The 21,360-nt window shown below is 44.4% G+C and overlaps 1 protein-coding gene across 10 annotated transcripts in view; it reads left to right on the top strand.

Annotated features, from left to right (window-relative positions):
• The window catches only part of TNS3 (tensin 3), a 350,809-nt gene that overhangs the window by 306,295 nt on the left and 23,154 nt on the right, over positions 1–21,360 (top strand). For all 10 annotated transcript variants that reach the window (XM_039523944.1, XM_039523943.1, XM_039523948.1 and 7 more), the window contains 3 exons: positions 15,871–16,042; positions 18,118–18,770; positions 19,465–19,551. In XM_039523944.1, coding sequence (XP_039379878.1) covers positions 15,871–16,042; positions 18,118–18,770; positions 19,465–19,551 — 912 coding nt within the window. The remainder of the gene's footprint in view (positions 1–15,870; positions 16,043–18,117; positions 18,771–19,464; positions 19,552–21,360) is intronic.

The following is a 21,360-nucleotide window of genomic DNA, read 5'->3' as shown; positions in this document are numbered from 1 at the left end:
CCAAAACTGCAGCATGCAAAATCTGTTGCCTCTTTGAAAACGTAGCCCAGAGTAGGCCTGATTCAGTCGTTTGTTTCTACCCAAGGAACCCCCCTGAAGTGAACAGGTTGCATGGGATTGACCTGAGCAGAATTAGCCTGGATATTGTACGGTACTTCACGTGGGCTTGTCGTTCATGCATGAGGAAGGATTCCTAGATTCTTTTTTCCCCCTAAGGCTAGGGCAAGTTAATTCACAACCCTCTGAACACTTGAAGGAGCGTTTCAGTCTTTATGTGGTTCTGGAAGCTCTGAAGCAATGTGGCAACACTCAGCTGGTGATGTGGTTCTATGTGAAGTTCCAATGTAAAATACAAAAGGATAAGAATGGAATGAGCCTTCTTAGGGTAGCTGGCTAGTTTGAGCTGTTGATTGGTAAAGATCTAGTGCAGGCATGTTAATAATTATCGTGTCCAATTTGTTTCTTAATCTCTACTCAAATAGGAATAATCTGCCCTGAATTAAGAACAGTGTGTTACTGATTTTGTTTTTGCACTATAGACTGGCAGCTGCTCAAGTGGCCCTCTCTTAATGAGGAGTGCTATAGTAAACATCACATTTGACATGAAGTAGTGACCGAGGTCCTAGGCAACTCAGGGAGATGCCTTGGCAGCTGACTGCATTCCTAAAACAGCCAGGCTGCACTTAAATTAATAGCTCACAATCTGCAAGCCTCCTTTCAAATGCGTGAGCAAACGGTGTGCAGCTGATTGCTTCAGCCTCTGGGGGAGGACTTTTTGTAATAGAGAGAGAGAGAGTGAGTGAATGTATGTTTGGGCGAAAACTAAAATTAGCGACTTCAGTGAAAGTAAGCTACAGTGCAATGCTTTAAAGATGCTGTGCTTTGGATCATACTCTGCATTTGTATTTATTTTAGTCGACATAATACAGTTCATGGTATTGTGGTATTTTAGTCTAAATCTATAGTACAGTAGGTCCAGTAATTGTGATTTACAAGGAAGTTAAACAATGTAAGTAGTGTATCTTCTGCATTTATCAGTGTTAGGTTTATTTAATCAATGGAAAAATTGGATTGAAAACTGTTCAAGGCGGGACTATTGAGGGGCATGGTTTCATCTTTGTGAGGGTGCTCAAACTAGTGAGGAGGAAGGCAAAGCATTCTCTGATCCTGCGGCCATCGAGGGCCATACAGGTTAGAACAGCTTTAGAGGCTGCTCTAACTTGCTCCTGGCTGGTATCAGCCCAATAGGCCATTACAGCACCCAGGAATAACTGGGGAATAGGAGTGCCCCGACTACACCCACTCTTTCCCTACGCCTGCCCTCCCCATTTCACTAGCGGTTCATGTGGAAGGTGACATAGAACCATTTTATGCTGGCTCTGCACCTGCTGGGGGGGGGGGGAGGGGCTGTGCCAAGACCATTCCTTTGAGGGGCCCTACCGCCCCCTTTGTGGCATAAGACAGAGGTGACTATTCCTCCTGACTTTGTTTGGAACATTCCTAGCACATTTAGGCGCTTCTACACACACACACACGCACACAATAAATAATAACATGAAGTCAAAGATCTTTACTACAGCAGGTCTTGCTAGTGCAGTGTGGTTATTTCGTGGCTATTAAACCTGTGTTTACCACGGTTCTCCTAGTTTTGGTGGCCCTTCTGAGGAGACGGATGTGCATCACACAGGAGTGTTTCATTTCTTGGGGCAGGGCTTGCTGTTAGCTTTAAATCTTTCCTTTCACAAGTAACATTGAAGCTGGCATGAAGAAAAGAAGTACTTGGGAGCTACTTAATTCTGATGCTAATCTTTTATGCAAGGATCAAGAAGAGGTATTGTATCCCTGATCTAGGGTCTGATTGCCCTGCTGACAGGAAAAACATGGTGGAATGGGAAAGTTACTTAAAAACAATCAAACAGAAAAACACAGTGGACATCCTGGGGTGGTGACATATCACCCTCTGTGAAAGTAAGTATGCAGCCATGCAGAAAGATTTGAGAATATGCATGAAAAACACTGGATTCCAGATTAGAGCAATAGAGAAGCTATTCTCCCCCCTCCCTCCAAACAGAGAAAAACAGAAACCTCTCTCCTGGTAGCATAGTTTCAGCTCCTGAAGGTGCATTGCAATCCCCTCCACACATGGTAAATTCTTGTCTGACTAACATTACCTATGCAGCATTTTTCTAATGCGGCCACCATAGCCGCATGCAGCCACCAGGGGCTTTTCTTGCGGCCACAGCCTTGGGGGGGGGGGGGGGGGCAGGCACAAAGTAGTGGCCCCTCCTTCTCCCTGTTGCTCCTGGATGCCTGCCTTGGTGTTGGTTGCTGGGGCGGCCAGCAGGGGTTGGACCCCCCCCCCCCCCTCTGGAGACACCTGGGGCACAATGCTGGAGGAGCAGGCAGCCAGTGAGGTCTCCACCTTCCCAGGGGCGGTGAGGCTCAGGCTTTGGGCATCAGCTCTGGGATGGCAGGCTCTGGCTGTGGGGCTTCGGGCTCCAGCCCCGGACTCCGGCTGCGTGGCTTCAGACTAGCCCCCACTGCCTCCCCTAGCACCTCCTCCCCCCCCCGCCCCCCATCCAGGGCTTAATTTGTCCCCAGGCTTGCCAGGGCTAAGTACGTCTACTGTGAAGTGATACTTGTATGTTTGTTAATATCACATTTCACAGTGGACTTACTAGCTAGCCATAAATAAATTACAACGATTTGGATGTGTATATGTGCATATTTATTTTTCCTAAAGCTAATTAATTATTTTAGGAAAAAGTGTGAGAGCAGCCACCAGCAAGAGTTAAATTTGCTCTGAGAAACCCTGACCTATGGCATCTTACAGCTGTTAAGAGAAGCATGACACAGCAAGCAGCTTCTCACTAAGGCCTTGCATACACTACACAGTTTTATCAACAAAAATCAGCATTCGCCGACAAATCAGCGGAGGTGTACACGCTGAAAAGCTCCTCCGTCGATGTAACTCCCCTGCTGCGCTGATATAAAACCACCTCGACGAGCCTCATAGGGTTTTTTGTGACATAGAGTGAGGCAGCGTCAGCATAGACCAGGGGTTCTTGGGACGCACGGCCCAGTTAGCACACAGCTGCAGTCCAGCGCAGCTGTGTGCTAAAGGCCGCCTGCGTGCCCCGAGTCCTGGGTTCCCAGCTGCCTAGCGCGGGGGTGTCCGAGCTGTCTCGCTGCCAACTCAGAGGGGTCCAGTTGGGCTTTCCCACTGCGCTGGGTGAGCTCTGGGGTCTGGGCAGTGACATGGCTGGGGGCTGGGGCGAGAAGCCGCCTCGCCCCATGTTGCAGAGGTATGGGGCAGCCGCCCAGTCCCACTTGGCAGAGTCTGCAGGGTTCCCACCCAGCTGCCCCACTGCCTGGCATGGAGGGGTTCAGCTGGGCTGCCCTGCTGCCTGGTGGGGTTGGAGCTGCTGGCCCACCCCACGGGGTCCGGGACAAGCAGCCAGCCTGCCCCACATTGCGGGGGTGCAGGGCAGCCGTCTGGCCACACGAGATCCGGGTCTGGGGCAGCTGCATGCCAAGGACCGGGGTGGGCAGCCAGCCACCTGGCACAGCAAGGGTCGGGGCTGCCCCTGCCATGCCACCCAGCACCTGCAGCCCAGGTAACACACTGTGGGCCATGTATGCAGCCCACAATGTGTAATGAGTTGAGAACCACTGGTGTAGATTCTAGGCTTGGTTATGTCACCCTAACTGGCTTCCAGGCCACAATGTCTATCCTGACCACTGGTAAACAGTTTGAACTCCGCTGCCCTGAAGGTACACAGGTATGTGCTCCTCCCCCTTTTAAAGGCCCGGGAATATTTGAAATTCTTATACCTGTTTGCTCGGCCTGGACAGTTCACACAATATCTTCCCAGCTGACTGTGCTGGCTTTCCACAATGAACGTGCTCCTGCATGGAGTCCATCAGAGCTGTTGAATCTGCTGGGTCTCTGAGGAGAGGAGGCTGTCCAGTCCCAGTTTCACTCCAGCCGTAGGAACTTCGATCTTCCAGGCTGATGGCTAGTGGCATGCAGGAGAAGGGGCACAAAAGGGAAACACAGCAGTGCCATGCTAAGATCAAGGAGCGGAGGTTGCCACTTCTACAAAGAACTGCACACCATCCTCGGCAGTAACCCCACCTCCACCACCAAGAGCCCCGTGAATACTTTGGGGGGACTGGAGTCAGCGACCAGCAGACTCAACCCTGAAGGCGAAGTAGTGGAGGAGGAAGTAGAGCTGGAGGATGAAGTGAAGCACACGGCAGAGTCATCCAGTGGCATGGCAAGTCAGGACCTCTTCTCCACTCCGGAGGGGTCTAGCCAGTCCCAGCATTCCACTCTGGCACACATGATGCAAGAGAGGGGTGTGGAAATTGAGCTCTCATTTATTCTGTTGTATGGTAAAGAAGGGATAAGGGACAGAAATTAACAGAGCCTGTACATCTATATAGTGGGGGCCGGCAGAAAATTTTGTTAATGTACATGGGGATATCTTGGGAATTCTCCATATAGATCTTCAGGAAACTCCTGTAGATATTCTGCAATCCTCTGCCAAAGGTTCCTTGGGAAACCTGCCTTCTTTCTCCCCCTCCTGTAAGAAACTTTGTCATGCCACACGGCAATTATTTCTGCAGAGACCAGAGCAGCACACAGGCGAGCAGCATATGAAGCTGGTCTGAAGCCACACGAATGCAGGAGAGGTACTCTTGCATCCCTAGGAGTGAGATATCAGGTTAGATTACCCTAGCCTGTGAAAAATGGTATCAATATGCAGGATAGTCTTCCTAGGCACTTGTAGTAACCCCCTTCGCGAACCACCCAGACCCTTTGTCCCTTCTTGCCAATTTCCTCTCGTCCCCCCGAACTCACCATATTTGGGTCTGACCTGTGTGCTAGCCAAGGGACAGTGAGAAAAAGGTGTGTGTAAATCTTGTGATTCACGACTGTGAGCACACTCAAAATACTGTCTCTGTTCATTGTTTCTTTGGCTTCTGCAGATGTGCCCTTGAGGACCCACTCCTCCACACCGGTGGAGCGCCTCAGTCAGATAAGGTGATGAATCAGGAGTAAGGAGGACATGTTTTGCAAAGTGCTGCAGTCAACGGATACAGCAGATAGAGAAAAAAGAGTATGGAGGGAGACAGTTAATGAAAAACTCAGGGTGGATAGCCTAGAAAAGAGATGGGGCAGGAGTTGATGATAGATAGGCAGGAACAGAAGATAAAGTTAGTGGAGGGCTAGACAGAGATGCTCAAGTCCCTCTTCACGCTGCGGTCAGATCACATGCACACCTGGGTCATCCTGCAGCTAATACAGAAGTCCGTTCCATGCCCCACCGCATTCTGTGCATGTTCCAAGTCCCACACAGAACCCCTTCCACACCACCTCTAGGGTCTGGTTTCACAGTGAAAGCTGCAGTTACACTCAGCTGTGAGAGCCATAACCAAGAGACTGTTCCTCATTTCCATGTCACTTGTTTGACAAAACATTTGTATTATGTCCTGTTGTTAAACTTTATTCTTTGGTAAAAATTGACTCTTTATTTGGGTCATATACACATTAGTTGGTGCTAACATTCAAACACAGTGGCTATAGACAGGAACATTTGCTCACACAATTAAAGCTCAGGAAGCAAGCAGTACAGGAGTCATTCAAGGTGACAAGTAAACGTTGCTTGGCTGGATGCTTAGACACATTACTGGGAATCATTGTCAGAATGCTCCTTCAAAGCCTCCCTGATTCGAATAGCCACCCACTGTGCCCCTCTAATTGCCCTGGTGTACAGCTGCTCAAAATTAGCAGCCAGACGATCAACCACCTCTGGGGAAACTTTTGCCCCTTTGCTTCACAAATATTATGCAGAGCAGAGCAGACCTCAATGACCATGGGAATATTTTCCTCACTGAGGTCTAGCTGGCCAAAAATGCCATGCCAGTGATTGAATAAAAAAATCACAGGCACATTCAATGGTCATTTGGCACCTGCTGAGCTTGTTGTTGAAGTGTTTCTTGATGCTGTCTAGGTTCCTGGTGTAAAAGGCTTCATAAGCCACAGGAGCAAGGGGTAGGCGGGGTCTTCCAGGATCACTATGGGTATTTCAACATCCCCAATTGGAATCTTATGGTCTTATGGTATGGTGTTCCAAAAGATGCATTCATCATGCACCTTCCCTGACCACCTCACATTGCAGGGGGAGGGATAGCTCAGTGGTTTGAGCATTGGCCTGATAAACCCAGCATTGTGAGTTCAATCCTTGAGAGGGCCATTTGGGCATTAGTCCTGCTTTGAGCAGCAGGTTGGATTAGATGATCTCTTGAGGTCCCTTCCAACCCTAATAATATATGATGTCAGTGAAACAGTCCCAGTGATCTGCAAGACCAGGGAGAAGTAACCCTTTTGGTTGATGTACATTGTCACGATGGTCTGGGGCCAAAATTGGGATATGTGTTCCATCTATCGCCATGCCACAGTTAGGGAATCCCATTGTCTCAAAGCCATGAATTATTTCCTGTACATTACTGAAAGTCACATCCTTTGTAGCAGGAGGCGATTAATGGCCCTACATACTTGCATCACTGCAGCCCCCATAGTGGACTTTCCAGCTCCAAACTATTTTGCAACTGACCAGCGGCAGTCTGGAGTTGCCAGATTCCACACAGTGATCTCCACTTGCTTTTCAGCAGTGAGGGCAACTCTCATTCTGCTGTCCTTGCACTGGTGGATTTTTGCATCCAAAAGTTCTGCAGCTACTGCTGGTTATCCCATACATACATCACAATGCAATCCCACCACTCAGTGCTTGTTTCCTGAGCCCAGTGCCAATGGTCCGCCATGTGCAGCTGTTCGGTGAATGCCAGCAGCAATCTTGAATTGTTTGTTTCCATAGCAGACAGCAGGGCATGCACCACTGATTCATTCTCTGTTTCACAGCTCATGAAATATTGCAGGACCAGCCATATTGTGTTCATAACTCTCATCACCAGACTGGTCAGCAGTTCAGGATCTGTGCTTTCAGGAAGAGATGAGGGGCACACAGTTTACAATGGCTGTTGAAAAACAGCACGAAACGAAGTCAGAAGCCCATGGAATGATGGGATGAAAGAACTGCATCATGGGATGGCGAGCACACCCCCATGATGCACCGCGATCCATTTCCAGAGCTCCCAGCAGCAGAGGGTGGCAAGTTGCACAGTGGGATAGTTACACATGATGCAACATGCTCTCTGTCAATGTAAGAGCAATGACTGTGGATGCTCTCCACTGACACAAGGAGCGTTGTGTGGACATGCACAACTGATTTAATTAAAATGGCTTATGATTGTCAACGTAATAGACATGCCCTAAGTATGTTACACTTCCATCCATTATGGCCCCTGAGAATTTATGGGATTTGGCTGGAGGGGTTTCTCATGGATTCAGAGGAAGAGGTAGCATGCTGCAGAGCCACAGTTTCCTCCCCACATCTCTCTGTAAAACTATCCTTCCACAACCTGGAATAAATTAGGCAGTCAATAAAGTTGTTAATTTAGAAATACCGGCCCCTAGTTTAATCCTCAAAGTTTCACTTTTGTTTAAAAATAAAAAATAAAAAAAAATCAGAGTTCAAATCTTCCTGTGAATTAGTAATGTTTACATGTTATTTTTTGGCTAAGCAAAACTAGATCTTACACTGAACTCCATCTCATTTCTCTGTTTTCATTGTCTTTGGCGAGTGATGTGCGAACAGTAAGCAAAGAGAGAGTTACATTTATAGAGTGTTTTACTAGTGAACACGAAACCATTTGTTTAAGGGGGAAAAAACGTGTTTTGTGTTGCTCTTGTAGACCTGATTTTTTTTTCAATTTTTTTTTTTAAATAATAAAATCAGATAAAGGCTGATCTTTCATTTCTGCTGCCCTCATGATTTGAAGTATAAAATATCCGGCTGTCATGTCATAAAATCTGACTTGTGTTTATGAGGTTATTGGGTGCTTGTTTTTCAGCTAGGAATAAATAGTGTGATAAATTCACATATCTCATCATAGCTGCCTCTATCATGAACTTACATACAGTAGGCCAAATACTGAGATGTTTACTCACTTGAATTTTATTCAGACAGTGGCAGCTTCACTGGGAGCTTAGCTCGAGAGAAAACCACGCTAAGGATCTCAAAACTTGACCATCTAAAGGTTGCAGTTTGGTTAGCATCCTGCCAGGTGATTGTTTATAAGCCTTTCAGAAAACATTCAAAAATCAAAATCTCTGGGAAGATGAAGACTAGGGAACAATTAACTTTATTATTGGGGACAATGAGCTGGAAAATGCAGTAGTGTTCAGGTTCACCCATGTCTTTTTTTCCACTGACCACAAGGAGTAAATTAGCTGTTGCATTCAGCAGGAGAGGCTTTTTGCTCAGAGGCTCTTCTGTGTTTATAACGTTTCCAAATAATGCATGAAAGCTGGCTGACAACAGCACTTTAGCCAGACGGGGCTGTTTAGTCCTGAATGAAAGGTGGAAGCCACTTAAATGGGAAAAGGTGACTCTTGAACAACACATGTTATGCTGGAGAGGCTGCTATAAAGCCATTCCCTGACAGCTGGAATTTTAAAAGAAAAGACCTTATGCATCTTTTCTTAGAGCAGATGTGTCACAGTTTTCCATGCTATAAATATAGAAGAGACCAAAGTCAACGGGGCTTACACCAGAGATGAATTTGGCACACTATGTCTTGTTGGGAAATGGAGACAGTCCACAGCTGGTGTAAATTAGCAAATCTGATTACACCAGCTGAGGATCTCACCCATGAATCTGGCACAAACAAGAGATGCTTGCAACGTAGTCCAGTGTGTTCAGATATTTAACATTCTGATATTTGGAGGACAGTAAAGAAGATAAAATAGGAAATGGCTCCAACAGAAGAACTTCAGAATAACAGTATCTGGTAATCTGCTGCCTTGTGAATGATACAGCCAGTCTCTTTTAAGTGGATCTCTCCTTACACACACACAACTTTTCCAACCTCTTTCCATTCATGCTGCAGTCTTAATTCTGGTGTTCCCTGTGAGCTTTCCATGGGTTGCTAAGGAGCTGTTTAGCCTCACAAAAAAACCAAGTCTCGCCAATTTTGTTTTTAGCACTGTATCAGCTTTCAGAAGAACTCTGTTCTGGGAGGCAAAATCCTCTTGTCATTAATTCATTGTTTCGGCTGTTACGCTTCACAACATAGCACAAGCTGGGGGAAGCAGAAATCTTAAATATAGGACTGCCACTACACAGACACTCAGACCTGGTCTTCACTACAGAGTTAGGGTGATGTAAGGCAGCTTACGTTGACCTAATTATGTCCGTGTCTGCACTACAGCCTTGCTCTCAGCCGGGCTGCTATCTGTGCTCCCCGCTCCAAGATGGGCTGCTTAGGGGAGGGATAGCTTGGTGGTTTGAGCGTTGGCCTGCTAAACCCAGGGTTGTGAATTCAGCCCTTGAGGGGGCCACTTAGTGATCTGGGGCAAAAATCAGTAACTTAGTCCTGCTAGTGAAGGCAGGGGGCTGGACTCAATGACCTTTCAAGGACCCTTCTAGTTCTAGGAGATAGGTGTATCTCCAATGATTATATTTATTATGCCACTGGTGGTTCCAGCTCCCGGCTCCAAGCCAGGCTGCTGCCCAGGCTCTCCACTCCCCGCTGGGAGCCCTAATGCCCTGGGCTCCAGGCTCCCTGTTCTCCACTGGGAGCCCAGCTGTACTGAGGCTACCTGCTCCCCACCAGGAGGTCGGGAGGCTGCTGGGCTTCCAGTGGGGAGCCGAGAGCCTGCAGGGCAGCCGTGCTCCTGGCAGAGAGCCAAGAGCCACGCTCCCAATGAGAAGCTGAGAGCCAGCTGAGATCCCAGCGGGGAGCTGCAGGTGGAGCTCAGAGCCCAACCCTCTTAAGTTGGTGGAAGCGCTCCTTGTGAGTAAACACACCACCGACAGAACGAGGGTGGTATTGACACAAACCGCCGCAGTAATGGCTCAAAGTCAGTCTAACATAGGTCGATTTAAGTTTGTAGTGTAGACATGCCCTCGAACAATGTTATTATAGACTTGTTTTCTGCTCACTTCCTTCACTTTGTCCAGTCCGCTTGCCCAAATTGCCACTTCCTAGCTCTTCTCCTACTCTTATCTCCATGATGTGCACACCCAGCACTTGGAATCTTCTTCCTGTCTCACCTCCAACCTCTCCTTAAAGCACAAGTTCTAAAAGGCCTGCAAAAGCTAGTCTTTTCCCTTCACTGAGGCATTAGCAAAATAGATGCTAGACAATTTAAATACCTTATGGAACTGAAACAATGCATGATGAACTTCACTATCCAAACAGCAACAAAGAGTCCTGTGGCACCTTATAGACTAACAGACATATTGGACCATAAGCTTTTGTGGGTGAATACCCACTTTGTCAGACGCAAACACTTTCCTTCTTTTCCCTTTCCCCCAGCCGTTAGCAGTATCTTGTCTAGGTAGGCGTTGGTCTTTCAATGAGATCCATTCAAGCATATCTGCCTCCTCTCTCCTACTATTCCTCTTCTCTTGGTGCAGCCAGCTCCTTCTCATTTCTCTGGTGTAAGTACATCTCCTTCTTTCCCCAGTAGATGTTAAGGCTTAGAGGGACCATTTTGATAATCTGGTTGTGCCTCTTGCATAAAAGGCTTGAGAACCTCACCCAGTAATCGCTGCATCAAACTTTTGTGTGAGCTGTGCCATATCGTTTAGACAGAAATTCAGTCTTGATTTAAAGACTTGCAGTGGTGGAGAATCCACCACATCCTTAGGTAAGTTGTTTAATTGATTAATTACAAACAGCAAATGGAGCTAATGTGCCCTGGCACGTCTGAATCCCTGCTATACATTTCCTCCTCTATTATGGCGTATTAAAAATAATTGGTAAGCATCACACATCAACACTTCAGCTCTGTCAAAGCCTCCCACAAGAAGTTCAGTTAATCCTTTGGAGTAATTTGTTGAATGAAGAATAAAAATAGATCTTGGAGAGGGAATGTGACCATCTGTAACCTTTTGGTCTCCTGGGTAAAGAAAAGTTGTGTCAGCAGAGATATAGGAAACGCTGTCATAGAAATTCCTGACATTCCCAGGTGTGGGAGGGAGACTTGAAACATACCATTTTAAAGTAGTCTCCCCTGCCTCCCCTTGCCTTCCATGATTATCTCCACATGGCAGTTGTGCTCCGCACATTGGCAGTGCCATTTGGGAGCTGGAGCCATCTGGAAAGCAAGCTGCAAAATGATCTGAAGTCTGTGTGCTGAACACTGAGGAGTATTGTGCTCCTTTTTCATACCGTTTCAAAGGGAAAAAGAAAGTCTGAGAATACTTCTTCATTAACAGAAAGAGTATTGGGAGAAAAAAATATCAGCTCATGGAATGTGCCCTTTGTGCTTGGGAAGGCGAGTGTTGTGTGTGTGTGTGTGTGTGGTTTTTTTTTTTAAAGGAACACAAATGTCCAAAAAATAAATGACTTTTACAGGGTACAGGATCTGATCCAACCCAGCTCTTCTGGTACACTCTTTATGTCTTAAATTTATTCTTTGTGCATGAGGGTTTGGCAGGAAATCTATCTAAAAGAATGGATTCATCAGCTTGAATGTGAGTAGTGGAAGAATAAAGCTACAGAACACATTTCTATGTGCTTTTGAATTGAAGCTATTGATATGGGGATATTCTGGGTAAATATCCTCTGACATGGTTTCCTGTGACTCATTTATAAGGCTGTATTTTTGTAATTTTTGTACCATTACCTGATTGGATGGATGAAGGACAGACCAAGAAATGGACTTGACTGCCAAAACTTGCCAATTATCATACAGGGCTTCATGTCCCTGTACAGTCCTTTAAAGCTGGTAGTAGTTTCATTGCTTAGGGTTTTAACCAACTCCCAGGATGCAACTCCCATCCATTCAGCCCTTAGGCTGCGCCAGGGACATTTAGGCCCTCAGCCAGCCCAAGTTCAGGGAAGCAGAAAGGTGGCATGGCTTAGATCCCTTTTCCCCACCACTCGCCTCAGTTGGTCAGATTCTGCACCCATAGTCAGACCGAGTAGTACTGAAACGGACTATTCAAAGAGTTAAAGCGTAAGGAAGGGTGGCAGAATCTGGCTGGGTTTTTCTTTCCCCTGTCATCGTGGGACCCCGTCCTCAAAAAGCTGGAGTAGTAACAGCCCTGCTATTCAAATGCTGCTAGGATCACCACATCTTTGTAACTGATCACTGCGTTGGGTTGAGTCACTATAGGTTGTTTAACAGAGAGGTTTATAAGCAGTGTTGTTGTAGATTGAATGGTTTCAGTTTGAAGTGTGGTTCTACTGTGAAAAGTGATGGTGAAACACAGCACCTTCTTACTCAGTAGATCTCCCTGTGTGTATTCAGAGTCACCTGCTTACACTTGTAACACAAAGAAGCCTACTGCTTTTTGAGTTTTTGGTAGCATTGCAGGGGCAAGGGGTACATGTGCTGAATTCTGTTCTGGCTCACAAAGCAGCATAATTCTTATCTAAGTTCTAAATGTAGAGGTTTTTCTTACGGGTGATGTGTACTAGTTTGGCTCTCAGATCCCAGGATGAGTTTGCAGGACTCGTAATTATGAATACCATCCATTTACTTGTAAGATGTGCAGATTTGACCTGGAGACATTGAGAGACAATAAATATGATTCAATTTTTCAGTGTCATTTTTCTAAGTAGAACTGCACTTTAACTTGTCACTGTGCTAAGAGATATAGTGGCATAGATTCAGCAGGTAGACTTGATTAGAAGCACCAATGTGTTGGGGTGAACAGATGCTATCATGATGTAACCCCAGGAGTATGGGAACCCACAGAATCTACAATACTGTATAGATGTGTGGTTCCTTGTGTTAAAGGGTTAACAGCTGGTGCTGTGAGTGTAGACACTAAATCAGACAATAGAGGACACAGCCAGGATACTCCGCAGGCTTGTTTTTAATTGAATTATAAACAAAGCTGCTTTCATGGGAAGTGCTTAGTTTGCTAGATTGGTATGGGGCAGGAGGGTAGCTGAACAGTGACCTCACTTTAGTCTTTGCGGGCGAGAGTGCCTGGTTTTCTACTGCCTTATGCCCGTATCAAGTGGTTGTAAAATGCTACTTAAATCAGGATGACAGTGCTTTACACCCACCAATATGTCCTCCCTTTGCACGGTGCAAATGACGGCTGAAGCAGCGGCACATCAAGCCCTAATTCATCTCTTTTAATAACACTGTTCTCAGAAAAAATAAAGCTGTGTGTGTGTTGCTTGTAATTTGGATTGGCTCTTATGAATTGAGCTGAGATTCAGTAAAATGCTTTCAACTGTTTGTGAAAGGTAACGCCCCTCTGCACACACACACCCCCCCCGAGATTCATTGTACCTATCTAGTCCTTTTACAGTTAAGGAGCAAACCCGGAAGCAAGGTGAATCTTGTCAGAAATGCAAATAAATAATCATACTGGGTCAATCCTTCGCCTTGCTTCTGGTTTTGTGAAGTTTGCATTAGCCCCAGCCAGTTGTATATGCTGTCTGCAAAATGATCCCAGGGCAGATCACCCCAGAGCTTGAGAAGGACCCACCGGTTCCATGTAGAAATGAGGTATGGCAAGAAGAGGAGAAATTATGTAAATAGGCTACCTAGCCCTGAGTAGCTCTCCAGCATGCATGCCAAGTACCTTCTTAGAGTATTTGCCTTGTGCCAGCCCTGTACAGCCTACAACAGCCTAGGGAAGGGAAGGTGGGTAGCCTCCTTGGTCTAGATTAGACGTTAAAGGTGTGATGTCAGGCTCTAGCTCAAACTAATTAACACTTCTAAATCTCCAATCAAGAAAAAAGCCATTGTACTTTAGCGTGCGCTGAAGGGCTTGAGTCCTTAGGCTTTAACATCATAACCAAAACCTAGTTTAGAGAAGCCCCCATTGATCTTGGCCCAAGTCAGCAGTTGAGGGTTGGTCCTGTGGTATTTTGACATTGCGAGCCTGAGTTTGACCACATTTACACCAATGTGAGCCCAGAATCAGGCCCTGCAACTCTACAGTAGATATAGATTCACATTCTCCAGATTCTCTTTCTAAAATACGTCCTTTCTACAGTATTTCTTAGTTTACTTTGTAGGTCTGGGACAGTAGCCGGAAGTTGATTTTTTTTTCTAATTCTTCCCGCTGCAAGTTAAATTTGTGCGGGTTGACATACTACTCCTCCCTACAGTATGTGTGCTATGTAAGGAATTTGAATAGTCTTCAGTTTAAGCATTGATTTGCCCATGTTGTTATCTCCTGTATTTGTCTTAAAATACTTCACTCACTCCCTCTTCAAACTATATAACTGCCTGGCCTCCTGTGAAGTGTAAAGCAAGGCCTCACTTTAGACTTGTTCTCCAATACAGCTCACTGTTCACAAAATCAGAAATGTTAGATATGGAAAAGACCCATTAGGTCATTTTAGCTATTCCCCAGAGCCAGTGCAGGGTTGTCCCTTACAATCTGCTTTCTTGTGCTTTGTTCAGTCTTCTTTTAAGTGTTTTAACTGAAGGGATAGTAATTACATCACATTTTCATTGTAATCACCTTATTTAGGTTCCAGTCCTGCGAACACTGAGGTCAATGGAACTATTCATGTGCACAAAGTTATTCAAATGCTTAAGTGTTTGCAGGATCAGAGTGTAAGACCTTATCTACATGAGAAAATTGTACAGATTGAACTATGGGCTTGTCTACACACAGTTTTTGTACTGCTTTAAATTATAATGGTTTGCAACTGGCATAGTTAAAGCAGTACTGCGCCCTAGCATGGACACAGTTATACCATAGCTTATTCCTCTCAGAGGAATAAACTGTACCAGTTAAAAGCACTTGTATACCAGTTTAACCACATCCTCATTAGGAGTTGTGCTGATTTTAACTATTTCAGTAACAAATCACCCCGCTAGCTGATATATTTAAAATCAGTACAAAAATGAAGTAGACCATACCCAGTTTAGGAACTGATTTTGGAGTTGGGGGGTTGGGGAGAGGTTTGTGCTGACCTAACTAAACTAGTCCAATCAAGAGGGTTGCAAATTTGCTTGTGTGCATGTCTTATGACGAAGGTCACACCTGAAGTCTGCAGCAGCACCAGCAACTAAGCCCAGATCACCCCAGTCCCACTTGAATGTCTTTTAACCCCAATTTTGTCCTTTCTATTTCCATCTGAACAAATGAACAGCAAGGATAATGATCAGTGCCTAAAATGCCAAAACAACAAGGAGTCCGGTGGCACCTTAAAAACTAACAGATTTATTTGGGCATAAGCTTTCGTGGATAAAAAAAACAACCACTTCTTCAGATGCATGGAGTGAAAGTTACAGATGCAGGCATTATATAAATGCCAAAGTTATAGGAAGCTTAGATATTCAGTGAGTGAAGGAATGGAGAATGGATTTTGTATGTGCTGAATCCAGGTGAAACTTGCTTACACATCTCCCTATCCTGTGTCTTACATCTACCAGGCAGTGAGGAATGAGAGAAAGAATTTTAAATAGTCAATTTTATCTCTTCACATCTTAAGAATTAGAGGACATACCCTGGAGAGTTAATCAATCAACTTGAGTAGTGAAGTTCTGTGCCCTCCGCCCTCTCTCTCGTTTGTTCATTTGCTAGAAACTTACAACAGTCAATGCAGTGTTGTACCTTTAAATTTCATTAAATCAGATCAACGTTTAAATAAAGGTAATAATACTAACGTCTATTGCATGTTAAATGAAGGGGCTAAGGGAACAGTAAATCTGTATGTTATTATGCAGTTTTTTAATGAAATCTGCACCTGAGATATCAAAGAATTTGAGTTTTTAAAATATTTTGTGTTTCATTTCATTTACTACAGAATCTCGAAGTTACACGGAAGGCCTTAACCACTCGGTTGTGATGACTGACAGCACCATGGGCACCAATCCCACTTTGCTGAGGACTGACATGAAGACAGCTCCTTCGTGTCAGCGACCTTTTGTATCTGCATGCGCCCTTTCCAGTAACAGCCCCATCCCAACCGGAGAAAGGTGGGAACTTGCCAGGGCTTTGTCTTCTACCTGGAAGTTTGGTTCATATAAAATCAGTCTCCAGCTGTGTCATTAGGCCTGTGTCCACACTGCAGAATGACCATGTTAGCACATTCAGATTTCAGCTTTTATCCTCTATCAGACCAGCCAACTAGGATAAAGAACTGCCACATTCGAGTAGGAGGTTTTGGGGGATAGATGTGACTCAGGTTAGGGGGAACACTTGAGTAAGAACCCAAGGTAACTTTGCAGTGAAGATAAGTCATTGGAGAGTAATTACCTGATTTTCAGAAATGTTGAGTATGTTCTTTGGTCTATTATGTGCATGTATTGAAGGAATGTGTGCGGCTTTTAAAAATTTTAGAAGTAATTATAGAGATGGTTTATCTACCTGAGAATAATTTTTAGCTATCAAAGTACATAAAGAGATCACAATCTCTTTTAATTCACCGCTTTGCTATCCGTCAGTGCAAGTTTGTACACACTTATCAGAGTGCTAACAGCTCTCGATATTTTTTACTGATTTAGGGAAAATCCCGTAACATTTCATATTGAAAACATATTGGTGCAGAACAAATAAACACTGTTTACAATGTGTATCATTCTATCATTTTAGCAAATATACTTATAATAATTAAGATGTTTGGGGAAAACATTTTTGTGAGGGACAGAGCAAAAACAAGGGTCTACAATTGATTTCCTTTTCAAGTGCGCAGTTGCCTCAGAAACCTCATTATCATTAATTATTTCTTGTTTTGTGGTAGCATCTAAGGCCCAAATCAAGTAGCAGGGTGTCATTGTGCTAGGCATAGTATAAGGACATAAAAGAGCTGATCCCTATCCCAAAGAGCATAGAATTTAAGTATAAAATGAGAGAGAACAGGTGGATACAACAAGCACACAGGGGAGAAGCTACAGCGTAACAATGAGAAGATTATGAACAGCCCCAATAGCAGAGTTCACAGCACTCCAGCTGCCTAGCCATCCCAAATAGGGTTTCCTGTTCCCAGTGGATAGCTACTGTCTTTACCTGCACCCCCATCCCTGCACTGTTTGATTATTATTGATCTCACCTTCCACATCTCTGTGTGTCTAATTACCATCTCTATTCTTGGCTAATTGGCTTCTTTTTCACAGTAGTTTTCAGAACTACCCTTCTGTTAGCTGATGCTAGCTGGCTGAAGTGTCAAGCTCTTAATAAGCATCCTGATGCTTTCGGTTTCTTTTCCCTTCTGCTGGTTTCCTTTAAAACCAGTGCTTAGAGAGAGGATATTTCCAGCCTGAGAAGTTGTGAATCATATTTACAAATCTCCAATAACACATTTTAGAACTGCAGTCTGACAAAATGCGACTTGTCATTATAAATAACCATAAATTGCAAATAGAGAGTTAAGACCTCAGCATCAGGCACTGCTAAGGCTGGTAATGTGAAATCATTAAAAAATCAAATTGTAAGTCCCTCATTTTAAAGTTCATCTTGCAACTTTGTTCCTTTCTTTCTAAGACTGCTCATTTTTTTTCAAAATACCCTGAGCTTTTCAACTTGTTAATTGTCTTCATTTCTTTATTTCCATTCCTTGTGTTATTGTGCAGTTTCTGTGGCATGTGCAGATCTGACGTTCATTTCCACTGTGCCCTTTCAACTAAATTCCTTCTCTATGCTTTTAAGTTTTTAACACAATTTTTTCCCCTTCATTTATACAGTGCAGCCTTGTTCTCCCTTGCCAACCTAGCCCCACCCTTAACCCCCCTCTCTATAACAAGTACTTGTGAATATATTTTTCAGCCATAGCTTCAGTACAGTAGACTTTTAGAAGTGTGTCTTAGTTTCCCTATCTGTCAAATGAGGATAATCACCCATACCTTACATGGCTGTGAGGCTCAATTAATTAAAGTGTCTTGAGACTACGTGTGTGGAAAGTGCTATAGAAGTGTCAGGTTTTGTTGTCTTGGTGAAGATGATTATTTATTGCTATTAAACATTATTGCTAAAGACTGGAATAAAGGCATTGTGCAATGAAATGTTTTTAAGGCATATGGGAATGATTTGATTGTGACATTTTCTTTTTGAACAGCCCTTCTGCAACTGAATGCCACTGGCTAGAAAGCAACGCTAAGTCCACCGCTTCACCCCAGCTCACAGCTGGTCTACAGGGGAACATCAGGCCTACAGGAAATTACCTTGTGTCCTCAGAATTTTCAAGCCCCATTCAGGACGGCTCGCTCTTGTCCCATTTCCAATCCCCAGGATTGCAAGTCATCTCTTTGAACAGCCGAGAGGATTCATCCTTAGACCAGCAACCAGAACCTGCTGCCCATCCCAGTGCCCGGGCCTACCTGAACTATGGTGGGACCAGTGTAAGCAGTAGCCCACCACTGGAGGAGAAACAACCTGTTTTCATGGCCAATACTAGCAGCTCTCCCAAAACTATGAGCTCACCACTGGCAAGTACAGCGGACAATGGCTTTTTGGCCCACAACTTGCTTACAATGGCCTCTGGACACAATAGCCAGAGCAGCACAATTCAACAGCACCATGGAATGAACCTGCACCCACAGCCACCTCTTCCAGAGAAGAAGAGGACTTCTGAGGGAGACCGTTCTTTTGGCTCCATCTCTCCTTCTTCAAGTGGCTTCTCCAGCCCTCATAGTGGGAGCACGATCAGCATTCCATTCCCAAATGTCCTTCCAGACTTTTCAAAAGTTTTAAGCACTTCCCCTTTGCCAGGTAGGTTTTATGCCAGGATGTATTTATAGTTAAACTGACACTTTTATATGAGTGTGGGAGGAGGGTGGGATGTTAGATACTTTATAAAATAGTGGATGTTCAATAGCGAATGAAGTGAATGTTTGTAGTAAGAGGAGACACTTCACTGATTTTAGATGTATTGTTTCTAAAGACAAAACTCCAGAGTGCTTTCTCTGAGCCTTTTTGGGTGTGTCAGTCAAATGCAGCCCTCTCTCTGCTGCCAGCCCACAAGTGGTGACTGGGCCAATTCCTCTTAATAACGGCTGGCTTTGTCCTGCATCCTTGCTAGGCTCATGGCAAGAATACTTTGAATGTGGCTGTTTGTCTTCTGGTCTGTGTTCAGACTTAGCCAGACCTTACTGAGGAGCTAGATGTTTAATATAGCTTTATAACTCTGAGTTTTCATATTTTATAGCTTGTGAGAAATGGAACTTTAAAAGCACTGGTCAAAGTATCATGTGATGTATGTTTTATTTCTCAGAGCAGCTTCAGAACTCCCCCAGACCACTAGTTTAATTATGGGGTTCCTCTCCCCCACCTCCTGTGGTTGAACTCTGAATTCCCAAATTAATCAGCACCTCACTGTCCGAAGTGAGAGCTAACAGCAGGAAATGCCCTTTGCAGTTATGTTGTATATTTATTTTTTTAATTTTCTTTTACCTTTATTTAACAGAAAACCCAGGCGATAAACACGTGACCGTAAAATTTGTCCAAGATACATCCAAGTTCTGGTACAAGCCAGATATTTCAAGAGAACAAGGTATACCAAATATCATCTGCATTGGGGTGTTCAGCTGCAGAAGGGCTGTTCAGGAGTGCTCTGTATAAATTTCTGGTGTCTGGAGTCTAGATTTCTTACATAGAAATGTAAAAATAATTCTGGCCTTAGCAATAGGAGGACTTGAGGCTCTTAGGCAAAACACCCAGTTTAGTAGGAGGACTGAATTTGTAGGCTTGTTAAATAACCCTTGAGAAAGTGACAAAGAACTTTGGTTTTAGTTTGGGCCAGATCTTCAGCCCCTCTGGAATGACCCGCAGGGGTCATAATGGCAGCAGCTGAAGATTTTCCCTAGGGGAATTAAGGACTGGCATATCCAGCCCCTCCAGTCTCTTCTCCCTGGCACTAGGCAGCTTTCCAGGGCATGCTGGAGGAATGCAGAGAGGAGGAAAGTACAATGTGCTCTGGTGATCCTGACTAAGGGGATCATTATTCACCAGTACAAGTTATCCTAAGCCTTCTCTAACTTGCACTGGCAAGACAATTTGACCTCCAGGATTTGGAGAGGCAGGGCAAAAAGCTACCTATACCTGTCATCTCCTCAGGTAACGGAGGGCTCATCTGGCATGGAGTCAGCCCTATGTCTTTTAAGTGTATGTGAATTTAATGCTAACAGTTCAGAGAACTGTTACTGAAAACCAAATATAATACAGATTAAGCTTCTCCCATGCAGATCTACCAAGATACCTCAGCCACTGCCTGCAACTGTTACAGTTGGTTTTCATAGCTAACTGCCAGTTGTCGATGGTTCTGTACTTCCTATGCTCATTCCACAAGTTACAGTTTTTAGTGCCTTAACTGTATCTCTGCTTGTACAATGGGGAGGGGAAATGGAAAGTATTTTCCCTGGGTATCAGCAGGATAGGGACATCTAAAAAATGATAAACTACCCAGAATAAGAAACATCTCTGAAAGTTGGCAGTCTGGAATTCTGCAACTCCTGTCCCAGGTGGCCTGTATTAATCCTTCATATCAATAAACTATAATCCTCTGGGGAGTATTTATATAAATATATATAATTTTTACATGCACATGTATTCCCCAAAAAAACCTGCACCTCACTTATGTCACTCTGAGACATAAGAACAGCCATCCTGGGTCAGACCAATGGTCCATCTAGCCCAGAAGCCTGTCTTCTGACAGTGGCCAGTGCCAGATGCTTCAGAGGAAATGACCAGAAAAGGGCAATTATCAATTGATCCATCTCCTGTTGTCTGGTCATGGCATCTGACAGTCAGAGGCTTCACCTGAGTACATATAGATGCAGCACCCAGAGAATTATAATTTAGTGATGTTTAAGATTAATATAGGTTGCCTCAGACTGTTGCTACAGAATTTCAGGCTGCAGAACTTTGGAGAAGTTTATAATTCTAACAGTTTATTATGTATTTGGATGTCCCTGGTGGTTGTTCCCCAAGGAAAACTCCCATTTCCATTTTACAGGCACACCCAGAGTTAAGGCAATATAATAATACATATATTACTTTCTCTCTTTGCAATAGCACTTACAGTGTGCTGTGTGCTTTAGACAATCCGTGCATACATATAAGTAAATTGTAACATTCAATTAGTATGAGTCCTACTTAATGGAATGTGACAGCTCTATGAACGATCCAGATCAGGACTGCATGTCAGATAGCAAAAATGAGGCTGTCGGAATCAGACATAATTTTTATAGTCAAAGTATAGTCTTCTCTGATTGGAAGGCCTTTAACATTGTCCCACTGAACCACAGTCAACATAGCCTTCAGCTATTGGCAAATGATGAATTGCTTCTGTCTAGTGCATACT

This window comes from Mauremys reevesii, linkage group 2, assembly GCF_016161935.1.
Source record: "Mauremys reevesii isolate NIE-2019 linkage group 2, ASM1616193v1, whole genome shotgun sequence".
In the NCBI taxonomy this organism is placed as follows: Eukaryota; Metazoa; Chordata; order Testudines; family Geoemydidae; genus Mauremys; species Mauremys reevesii.
This window is presented reverse-complemented; position numbering and strand designations above follow the sequence as displayed.